The sequence below is a fragment of the Otolemur garnettii genome, unplaced genomic scaffold (genome assembly GCF_000181295.1).
Source record: "Otolemur garnettii isolate 467f Iridium unplaced genomic scaffold, OtoGar3 scaffold00053, whole genome shotgun sequence".
NCBI classification, from domain to species: domain Eukaryota; kingdom Metazoa; phylum Chordata; class Mammalia; order Primates; family Galagidae; genus Otolemur; species Otolemur garnettii.
Window position 1 is genome coordinate 9,039,173 of NW_003852448.1, and position 11,169 is coordinate 9,050,341.

At 44.1% G+C, this 11,169-nt stretch overlaps 1 protein-coding gene across 1 annotated transcript in view; it reads left to right on the forward strand.

Annotated features, from left to right (window-relative positions):
- ZNF746 (zinc finger protein 746) overlaps positions 1-10,473 on the forward strand; it is a 19,711-nt gene extending 9,238 nt beyond the window's left edge. The window contains 4 exon segments of the mRNA XM_023514462.1: positions 7,482-7,673; positions 8,168-8,293; positions 9,315-10,270; positions 10,272-10,473. Of these exon segments, the coding sequence (XP_023370230.1) occupies positions 7,482-7,673; positions 8,168-8,293; positions 9,315-10,270; positions 10,272-10,400 (1,403 nt within the window). The 3' untranslated portion in view covers positions 10,401-10,473.
- The last annotated feature ends 696 nt before the right edge of the window (positions 10,474-11,169 follow it).

Consider the following 11,169-nt stretch of genomic DNA (forward strand, 5'->3'; position numbering starts at 1 on the left):
AAAAAAAAAAAAAAAAAAAAAAAAAGATGTGAGCTATGATCTGTTTCCTCTGTTTTTATTTGCTCAGAGAGTTTGTGTAATGTTGGAATTAGCTATTCCTTGACTGTTTCATAGAAAACATTAGTGGGGCCCCCTGGGACTCAAGTTTTCTTTGTGGGAGAGGTTTTTGACGACTGATTTTTTTTTAGTTATAGAACTATTCAGGTTTTCTATTCCTTCTTAGTCAGTCTTGGCAAGTTGAAATTTTTCTAGGAATTTGTCAGTTTCCTTAGAATTTTCAAACCACTTAGAATAACATTTCATAATCTCTTCTTCATCTTTTTCATTTCTGCTGCATCTACCATTGTGTTTTCCTTTTTCATTCTTCACATTGCTTAGTGAACTGTCTCCTGTTCTTTTAATTTTGCTAGAGATGAATTAGCTTAGTACTCTCTTCAAAGAACCAACTTTTGGCTTGTTGAATTCTTTGTTTTTTCTTTTATTAATTTACACTCATTTGTTATTTCCTTCTACTTTGGGGGGGGGGCGGGGCTGGGCTTGAACCCACCACCTCCCACATATGTGGTCAGCACCCTACTTTTTTGAGCCACAGCCGCCGGCCTTTCCTTGTACTTTTTAAAAGGTTTTGTTGTTGATGTTATTTGTTGTCTAACATTGGGGTAAGACAACAAATTATCTTTCATTGGCTGCTTACCCTGTTAATTTTTGACCTGTTTTTTATTTGTTAATATAAACATACAAGGCCACAAAATTTCCTCTAAGTACCACTGTTGCTGTAGCCCAGGCATATGGGTAGATCATATTTTCATTAACATTGGGTTCCAAATATCTTCTGATTTTCATTGTGATTTTGCCTTTTAAACCCTTGGATTATTTAGAAAAAATATCTAGGTTTAAAATTTTAGTATGTATGTGGAGCTATTGATTTCTAACTTACTTGTGTTACAGCTAGAAAATGCAGCATATAAAATACTGATCTTTTAAAATTTGCTGACGTTTGTTTTATGACCTAGAAAGTGTTCGTTTTTCCTTGATGTTCTGTTCAGCTTGAGAAGCACATATCCTCCTTATATTTGGATTCTGCTTATGTACATTTGGTCAGGATTGTTACTAGTGTTCAAATTTTCTATAGCCTTTGGTTGGCTAGATTTATAAATTACAGAGAGTCAGAGATGTCAAAATCTCCCACTGTGAAAGTGAATTTATCCATTTCTCCCTGGAATTTTGTCAGTTTTGCTTTATTATTTTGAATCTAACTATGAGTTTTAAAATTTAGAATTACTTCATCTTCCTGGTCAATTTATTAGTGTAGAATAATCCTTTTTTATTTCTATATTGTGAACTTTTTTCTTTTTTTTGAGACAGAGTCTCACTATGTCGCCCTGGGTAGAGTGCTGTGGCATCACAGCTCACAGCAACTTCAAACTCTTGGGCTTAAGTGATTCTCTTGCCTCAGCCACCCAAGTAGCTGGGACTACAGGTGCTAGCCACAGTGCCTGCCTATTTCTTGGTTCTCGTTGTGTGTCAGGCCCTGGGCTGGATTCAAACCCACCAGCTCCAGTGTATGTGGCTGGCATCAAGCCAATATTGTAAATTTTAAAGCTTATTTTATCTGCTATGGTATAGCTACATCATTTTTAAGGTTGTTAATTCGTATTTAGTATATCTTAAATTCTTTTAAATTGCTTTCTGCATCCTTCTGTTTTATGTGTGTCCTTTGTAAATAGCATATGGCTGGGTTTTTTGTTTTTGTCTGAAAATCTTTACCTTTTAAATTTCCTAAACGGTAGCCACTGGCCACATTTGCTCAGTAGCCACTGAGCACTTTAAATGTGCTGTAAGGATAAAATACATACCACATTTCAAGCACTATACACAAAAAAAGATGAATGTGTGAAAGATGCTTCAATAAAAAGTAATATAAATCATCTTTATATCGAGTGTATTTTGAAATAACATTTTGGATAAATTGAGATAAATAAAACATACCATTAAAATTTATTTCACCTGTTCTTCTGTTTTGTTTCTGTTTTCATTTTATTTTTAAGACAGAGTCTCACTTGGTTGCCCCCAGAAGAGTGCTGTGCCATCATTGCTCACAGCAACCTCAAACTTTTGGGCTCAAGTGATTCCCTTGCCTCAGCCTCCCAGGTAGTTGGAACTACAGGCACCTGCCACAACGCCAGCGAGTAAGGTCTCACTCTTGCTCAGGCTAGTCTCCTGAGCTCAGGCAATCCACCTGCCTCAGCCTCCCAGAATACTAAGATTATAGGCATGAGCCCAGCCCCCGAGACATAGTCTTATTCTGTTGCCTAGGCTAGAGTGCTATGACATCAGCTCACAGCAACCTCAAACTCTTGTATTCAAGCAATCCTCCTGCCTCAGCCTCCCAAGCAGCTAGGACTACAGGCACCTACCACAATACCCAGCTAATTTTTTTTTTTTAGACAGAGTCTCACTCAGTCACCTTGCACTTGAGTGCTGTGGCATCATCATAGCTCACAGCATCCTCAAGCTCTTGGGCTCAAGTGATCCTTGTGCCTCAGCTTATCAAGTAGCTGGGACTGCAGGCACCTGCCATAACACCTAGCTTATTTTTTCCATTTTTCAGTGGAGACTGAGTCTTAGTCTTGCTCTTTCTCAGACTGGACTCAAAGTCCTAAACTCAAGCAATCTGAGGCTTTGGCCTCCTAGAGTGCTAAGGTTAAAGGCATGAACCACTATGCCCAGCCCAAGCTAATTTGTTCTGTTTTCAGTAGAGATGAGGTCTTACTGTGTTGCTAAAGCTGGTCTCAAACTCCTGAGCTCAAGTGATCCTCCTGCCTCAGCCTCCCAGAGTGCTGGGATTACAGGAATGAGCCTCTGTGCTCACTCCCTCACCTGTTCTTATTTTTTTAATTTAGCTACTAGAACACTTAAGATTAGATATGTGGTTCACACTGTTTATCTTATTAGATAGCACTGGTCTAGATAATTTATGCTGATCGTGGTAGTTATCAGTTTATTTGGACTCTTTTCTACCATTTTAAATTATGCTATTTAATTCTTAGTCCTGTCTTTTCTGTATTTTTTCCCCCACTCCCTCCTTTGGCAATCGTTCATTTAGGGTTTTTTTTTTTTTTCCTTCTCAAACTATTGTTATTTTTAATTCGTTTTAAAGTTATACATTCTATTTCTGTTCTTTTAGAGGAGACTTCAGAAGTTTTTTTCTTCCTTTAAAACTGTGGTCCCCAACTTCTGGTCCATGGTCCAGTACTGGTCCATGGCTGGTTAGGAGCCAGGCCACACAGCAGAATGTGAGCGATGGACAAGCAAAGCTTCGTCTGTGTTTGCAGCTGCTCCCCATGGCTCACATCTCTGTGCTCCTCCTCCTATAAGATCAGCAGTGGCATTAGATGCTCATAGGAGCACAAACCCCACTGTAAACTGCACGTGTGAGAGGTCTAGGTTGCGTGCTCTTTATGAGAGTGTAATACTCTTCCTCCCTTGCTCCACCCATCCCCCACCCCATCCATGGAAAAATTGTCTTCCCTGAAACCAGTCCCTGGTGCCAAAAATACTGGGGACTACCACTTTAGAGGTTATTTTTTGTGGGTCTGATGGTAATGAGCTCTCACTCGTGTGTGTGTGTGTGTGTGTGTGTGTGTGTGTATGTTAGTATATGTCTGCAGATATCTTTATTTCCATCCTTATACAGTCAGCCGTCTGTATCCATGGGTTCCATATTCATAGATTCAACTAACTATGGGTTAAAAATATTGGGGAAAAATAAAGAAAGTATCTGTACTAAACATGGAGGGACTTTTTAAAAAAATTATTCTCTGAACAACATAGTTGAATAACTGTCTACATAGAATTTACATTGTATTAAGTGTCATAAGGGATCTAGAGATGATTTAGTGTACAGGAGGATATGTGTATCCTCAGCCAGCTTTTGATTTTCTTTGGTGATTTGCAGTTTTGCTATAATGTGTCTAGGTGTGGATTTCTTTCTCCTTATCCTGTTTCAATCATCTATATGTGTCACCAATTGGAGAAAATTTGTCTTTTATTCTGGAACTTTCTCATATTAGCCCTTTTGACTTTGAGCTCCTCTTTATATTTTCAGCTCAGTCTCTATGCTGCTCAGATTGGAATAATTTCTTCTGATCTACTAGTTAGTCCACCACATCTTATGCAATTGTTTCCATTCTGTTATTTAACCTATAGATTGAATTTTTAAATTTAAATTATTTTATCTTAATATTCTAAAGTTATATTTGATTCTTTTTCAAAATTTGGTCAGTTTTGATTGTCTCTTGTTTCTCACACTTTACCTCCCTACTTTTCTTTCTCTAAATATATTAAACATTACATTCTCTACTTGATATTTCCTATATCCAAAATCTGCTGGTCCATTCCCCAGTTGATGATTTCTACTGAGTTTTTTTGAGATAGCTGGTTTTCATATTGAGGTGGTAATGCATACTTGAAAGGTTTAAAATGCTTTCCTCCTGAGAATTTGTGTGTGTGTGTGTGTGTGTGTGTGTTTGCCTCTGTTGGTCATCTCATGTCAGCACAGACTCAGGGCCACTCCAGGCTTAGCCCAGAGGTTTTCGAGCCTTGATGATGCTGTGAGGCCTAGTACCGGACACCCTTCAGTCCCGGCTTGTGGGTGTCAACTCCCAAAGAAGATTCTTCTCCTCCCACCTTGGGCAGAACAGGCAGTCTCCTTCTGTGGAGCGGGTTTGGGCTTTTTTATAGTAGGTTTAGTCCACTGAAAATTTTGCCCTTTGGGGTCCCAAGATTTATGTGTGTGTGGAGGGGACAGAAGGTTGCTTGACCCCAGGCTTGTTACAGTCTACCCTAAACATGCACAGTCCACCTAAACCAGGCATCAGGAGATCAGGAACCCACCTCCAACTTACCACCACAGATTTAGGCTTTCTTACAGTCTCTAGCTTCTCTTTGATTTCCTTGCTTTATTTGCAGGTCATCCTTGCTTAAAATATTTTTTATTTCTATACTTCACTCAGCATTTTTAGATGCTCCACACCAGGAGGAATTTCTCTGTACATCTAGCCACCCGTGTGCCAGAAATAGAAAGCTATTTTTCTGTCTGTTAAGATGATTATGTTGTTTTTGCAAGTTATAATACTGTCTATTTAACTTTATGAGTTATAATACTATGTATTCTAATGTTATCCTTGAGTTCTCAGGATCAATCCAGCTTGTTCATGATATATTATCTCTTTTTCCTTTTCACAAATACATTGCTGGGTTTGATTTGCAATTCTTTCATTTAGAATCTTTGCATATTTGTTCATGAATGAGATTTTTTTATGAACTTTTTCAGATAAGCTCCCTGTTATTTGTATAATCAGAATTACACTAGTCTCATAAAAAGAGATATAGATATTTGTTCTTAGCATTTTGAAGATATTCCTTTAGTTTCTGGTATCCCGGTTGCTGAAGAATGCTGATTACTTTGAGTCTGAAAATGTCATTCTTTTCTCTTTGGTATCTTTTAAAATTTTTCTGCTGTTCCATCTCACATGATGTTGTCTGGGTTTGTTTGTTTAATTTTTTGTTTTTATTTCCTAATTGGGAATTGGTATGTTCCTAAAGCATGAGCCCATAACGCCTCTAATTTTAGAGAATTCTAAGCTATTATTTCTTTACCTATCACCATTTACCCATTTCTCTATTCTCTCTTGGGATTTCTATCAGCATGTCTTAGAAATTCTCATTCTATCTTCCATGTCCCTTAATTTTTTAATACTTTTCATTTCCTTATCTTTCAGTGCTATATCTGGATTATTTCCCCAAATCCATCTTCTAAGTTACTGATCTTCTCTTCAGTGATGTTCAGTCTATTATTAATCCATTGGGTTTTTCATTTTCAGAAGTACTTTTGTTATTTTAGAATGTCTAAAGTTATTTTTCAAATGTGACTTGTAAAAAATAATTTTATGTTCTCACCTTAAGAGACATAATTTTATGTTCTCACCTGTTCCTTCCTTTATTTCTTTGATGACTTTAGACATACTTCTGTTACTGTATCATTCAGCCTATCCTTTTTTTCTGTAGTTCTTAAGAGTGAAATCTGCCATGACTCTCATGGCTGTTTGGCTTCTCTTCTGGTTTGTAAGCTTTAGTTTTTCTTCTGGTTTTCATTTATAAGGGAGCCCCTTGTGGACTGCACTGTGGGCATGCCTCTAGGGCAGATTGCTTTTGCCTATGCTGGAAACTTTTTTTTTTTTATTGAATGGTAACTATGTACATTAATGCACTTCTGGGGTACAGTGTGGGGTTTTCACATGCAATCCGAAATACTTCCATCAAACTGGTCAACACAGCTTTCATGTCATTTTCTCCGTTATTGTTTTAAAACATTCACATTCTACTCTTAGAAAGATTCACTTGTACCCCTGTAAGATAAACCTCAGAAGTGATCCCTCCAATCCCCCTCCCTCCACCCATTCCCCTTCCCTTCTCCTTCCCCCCTCCCCATATTCTTAGGCTATTTGGTTATAGCTTTCATATAAAAGGTATAAATTAATTTCATAATAGGGGTGTGTACATTGGATACTTTTTCCTCCATTCTTGTGATACTTTGCTCAGAAGAACATTCTCCAGCTCCATCCATGTGAACATGAAGGACGTAAAGTTATGCTGGAGACTTTTGAGTTGCCATGGCTGTCAATTGATTTTTTTGTGAATTTCTCAGCTTAGAGTCTCTGCTCTACGTGGATAGTTTGAATTCTATATGGATTTGCGATTCTGATTTTTTTTTTTTACATTTCAAATTGATACAAGGGTATGAATGTTAGCAATTCTGGTTTTTTATGGGTCACTTCCTCAAGCATAGCCCTAGACAAGTAGGCAACTTCCTGGTAGCTCCCATGGTGGATGGAGTTTTCCTAGTCACTGGTGGGACAGAGCCCTATGCCTCCTGGCTTTGTGCAAGCAGCTTGGACCCGCTCTCAGCCTCACATGGACACACAAGTCCAGCCCCTAAGGCCTGTATTCTCTTCCAACAATTCTATGAGCCACTTGCCTTTCACTATAACTCTTAATTAGACTTGGGTTTTCTCTTCAATTCTCATATCTAGAATCTTCCTTTTGAGCTCATTTAAATACATGCAGAAGGATAAGTTTTTTGGGGGACTTGGAGTTATATTTTTTCTGGCATTTCTGCAATTCAACTGAGCAGCTCAATCTCCCCTGTGGACCAGTGGCATAGCCCTGAGAATGAGCTTACTTATGCCCTCCCCACCTCACCCTTTCCTACCCTACCCAAGTTCCTAGTGCCATGTGACCTCATGCTTCACCCAGAGGCCCCAGAGGCCTGTTTGCTCTTGTCTTCCCTTCCTGCCAGGCTCCTTTGCTGTTGGACCCTCGTAAGGCCCCTGTGTCCTATCCTTGGCTGGGTGTGTGTTCAACCCAGGGCCAAGAGATGGGCCAGGATGCTGTGTGCTCACACACTCTCCCTTTCCTAGGCTCGGGGGCCCCGGTCCCTGCCCCTGACCTCTTAATGCAGATCAAGCAGGAGAATGAGCTCCAGCTCCAGGAGCAACAGGCTCTGGGTGTGGAGGCATGGGCAGCTGGGCAGCCAGATATTGGGGAAGAACCCTGGGGCCTCAGCCAGCTGGACTCTGGAGCAGGAGACATCTCTACGGACACAACCTCTGGTAAGTGGCTAAGGCAGGGGAGCAGACACAAGGAACAAGTTTTCCCATGGTCAGAAACAGGGAGGGCTCCAGGAGCACATAGTATCTGTGGTCACTGTAGAAGTTGTCCCACTTTGAGACAGGGGTTAAACCAGTGGACACCTCATGGCCCCTCTGAGGCCAGTGATGCTGTTTCCAGGCTTTTCTTAGTACCAGTGGCCCCCTTCTTCAACCATACAGCTATTCTTTGTAACCCCAGTGGTGGGCATTGAAGTTATTGGCGGCCTCCTATTCAAAAGAGGCTGCCTGAGACGAGTTGGTGAGGTCTGAGCTTCCCAGTGCTTCAGAGAAGGGGTGAAGAACACTGGGTTCAGTGAGGCTGAGTCCTTATTGTCACTTAAAGAAGTCCCCAGTAGGGATCTCGGCTTTGCCTGCCCTCCTCTCCCACAGTTTTCTTCTGCTTCTCATCCCCACTTGCTCCCCCTAACCCTCAGTCTGCTCTCCCTTCCTTGTAGGTGTCCATTCCAGCTTCTCAACAACCATCCCGCCCACCTCCTGGCAGGCGGATCTCCCTCCCCACCACCCTTCTTCAGCATGCTCAGACGGGACCCTGAAGCTCAACACCGCAGCCTCCACAGAAGGTATGGGGGTTCAGAGAGGAGGAGGAGAAAGGCCAGTGCTTGGCTGGGAGATGCCTCAGCCCAGGTGGCCATTTTTATTGAACTGCCCTGACCTTCCAGCCAACAGACATTAGGATGGCTTTCGGTTCTCCATCCATTCTGTTCTCTATCTCCTTCCCAAATCTTAGGCTTCCACAGCCTTCCTTGAGGCTTCCTTGTTTCAGATGACTCCTTTTCCATAGAGAGTTAACCCATGTCTTCTGATAAGCTGATGTCTTGGAGAGTATTCCTCCTCTGGGACTCGGGCAGCATGGAGGAAAACAGAATGAACCAGAACCATGTCTTAGACATTGGTACCACTAGAGACAGGTGTCTGAAGGCTAGCATTCAGAATTTGTTATTTTTCTGTTTACTTAGTTTTGAAGGCCAGTTACCTGTTACTTTAAGTAATTTATATCATATTTTAGCACTCCAGAAATTGTGGTAAGATCCCTGATATAAGTAAGCCAAGAAGAGGGGAGGACAAGGGGGATTGGTGTGCTCTCACTTAATGGGCACAGTGTGGGGCTATATGGCACACCTCCTGGGGACAGGACTTAACCACCACAGGGATGATACCTAGCAAATGCAAACATTGTAACCTAATTCTTTGTCTGTCAAATTAGCCTGAAATTAAAAAAAACAAAAAACAAAAAACAGCTGTGGCAGTCCCAGATCCCACTGAACACAAGCCCCTGCTTTGCACCTTGAGCAAGTCACCAATGGTCCTTTCCTAGGATACATTCGTGATGAGTCTTAACAGCCAAAGTAAAAATGGAACTGGAGGAGCAGATTTCATGGTTGCTTTTACTGTAATGAAGGTTGCCAGAAGATCAGGTTTCCCCAGTGGGGGTGCTGTGCTGAGCAGCCATCCTGAAGCTGGGCCACTAGGGCCCAGGAGTGTTGGGCTAAGCAGCTGCCCAGAGGCCACATGGTAGTATCAAACTTGTAGCTCTCTGGGCAGATGACCGGCAGCATGATCTCTGTCTTTCTTTCTCAGCAGATGTAAAAATTGTGATAAAAACAGAAGTCCAGGAAGAGGAGGTGGTGGCCACACCCGTGCATTCTACTGACCTAGAGGCTCACGGGACCTTGTTTGCACCAGGCCAAGCTGCAAGGTTTTTCCCTAGTCCTGGCCAGGAAGGTGCCTGGGAGAGCCAGGGCAGTTCTTTCCCCAGCCAGGACCCTGTGCTGGGGCTGCGGGAGCCTGCCCGGCCTGAGAGAGACATGGGTGAGCTCAGTCCTGCTGTGGCCCAGGAGGAGACCCCTCCTGGGGAATGGCTCTTTGGTGGGGTCCGGTGGGGCTGGAATTTTCGTTGTAAACCGCCAGTCGGCCTGAACCCAAGGACTGGGCCTGAGGGGCTTCCTTACTCTTCCCCAGACAATGGTGAGGCTGTCCTGGACCCCAGCCAGGCCACCAGGCCCTTTAACGATCCCTGTAAATACCCTGGCCGGACCAAAGGCTTTGGCCACAAGCCGGGGCTGAAGAAGCACCCAGCGGCGCCCCCAGGGGGCCGACCCTTCACCTGCGCCACCTGCGGGAAGAGCTTCCAGCTGCAGGTCAGCTTGAGCGCGCATCAGCGCAGCTGCGGGCTGCCCGATGGGGCAGCAGCAGCGGGCTCTGGGACAGGGGCAGCGACGGCGGGGACAGCAGGCAGCGCGCGGGACGGTAGCGCCCTGCGGTGCGGAGAGTGTGGCCGCTGCTTCACGCGCCCGGCGCACCTCATCCGCCACCGTATGCTCCACACGGGTGAGAGGCCCTTCCCCTGCACCGAGTGCGAGAAGCGCTTCACCGAACGCTCCAAGCTCATCGACCACTATCGAACACACACAGGCGTGCGGCCCTTCACCTGCACCGTGTGCGGCAAGAGCTTCATCCGCAAGGACCACCTCCGCAAGCACCAGCGCAACCACACAGCGGGGGCCAAGGTGCCGGCTCGTGGCCAGCCGCTGCCCGCCGCTGCCCACCGGACCTCCGGACCCCTTCAAGAGCCCTGCCCCCAAAGGACCCTTGGCCTCCACAGACCTAGTGACCGACTGGACTTGTGGTCTCAATGCCCTGGGACCTGCCGAGGGCGGGGACCTGTGAGTGTCCCCAAATTCACAGCCCCTGCTGGCCTCACCTGTAAAAAGCCCCGTTGGTCCATGGACAGCTAGGTGGCCTTTCAAGCTCAGAGGCGAAAATGGAGACTGAGGAGCCGACTTTCCACATTGCTGAGCTGATACTGGGAAAAGAGAAACTACCAAACAATGCAGCTTCCACCTCTAAACAAAGTAGAATTCTCTGATTGTGAAATCCGAGCAGCATAGAATTTTAAGTAATTTAATTGCAAACAAGTTGTTTTTATTATTTTTTTTTAATTCTTGAGGAAAAAGCTGGAAAATAGTAGTAGTGCCAGTTTAAATTTTGTAGCACACTTTTGGTTTTCAGGGCGTGCGTTTGCGTTGCTGTGTCTCACCGAGTCTGATCTGAGTGTATTGGAAGGTTGGCCAACTGAGGCGACCCCCGCCCCACTGACTCCTGGGGATGGGGTCTTGCCGACCACACAGTCCCAAAAGGTCGAGGCCCTGCAAGGTTCAGGCAGGCTAATCCCAGGCTGGAACGCTAAACCCCTGGGCAGTGAGGGCCGAGGTGCCCTGGAGCCCATCTACTTCAGAGCAACTGGGAAGATAGTTCAAGAGCAGCGGTTACATTTCTCAACTCACCTCCATCAGAAAAGGCCCCCTCTCAAAGAGCTGGCCCCATCCTTTCCCTACTTCGGGGGTAGGGGGGGGTGACTCCTGGGCCTGGTGAGGGAGGGCTGTCAGAGCATGGAGTTAGCTTTGGAGGGGTGAAGAACCTGAGGCTCAGGGAGTTG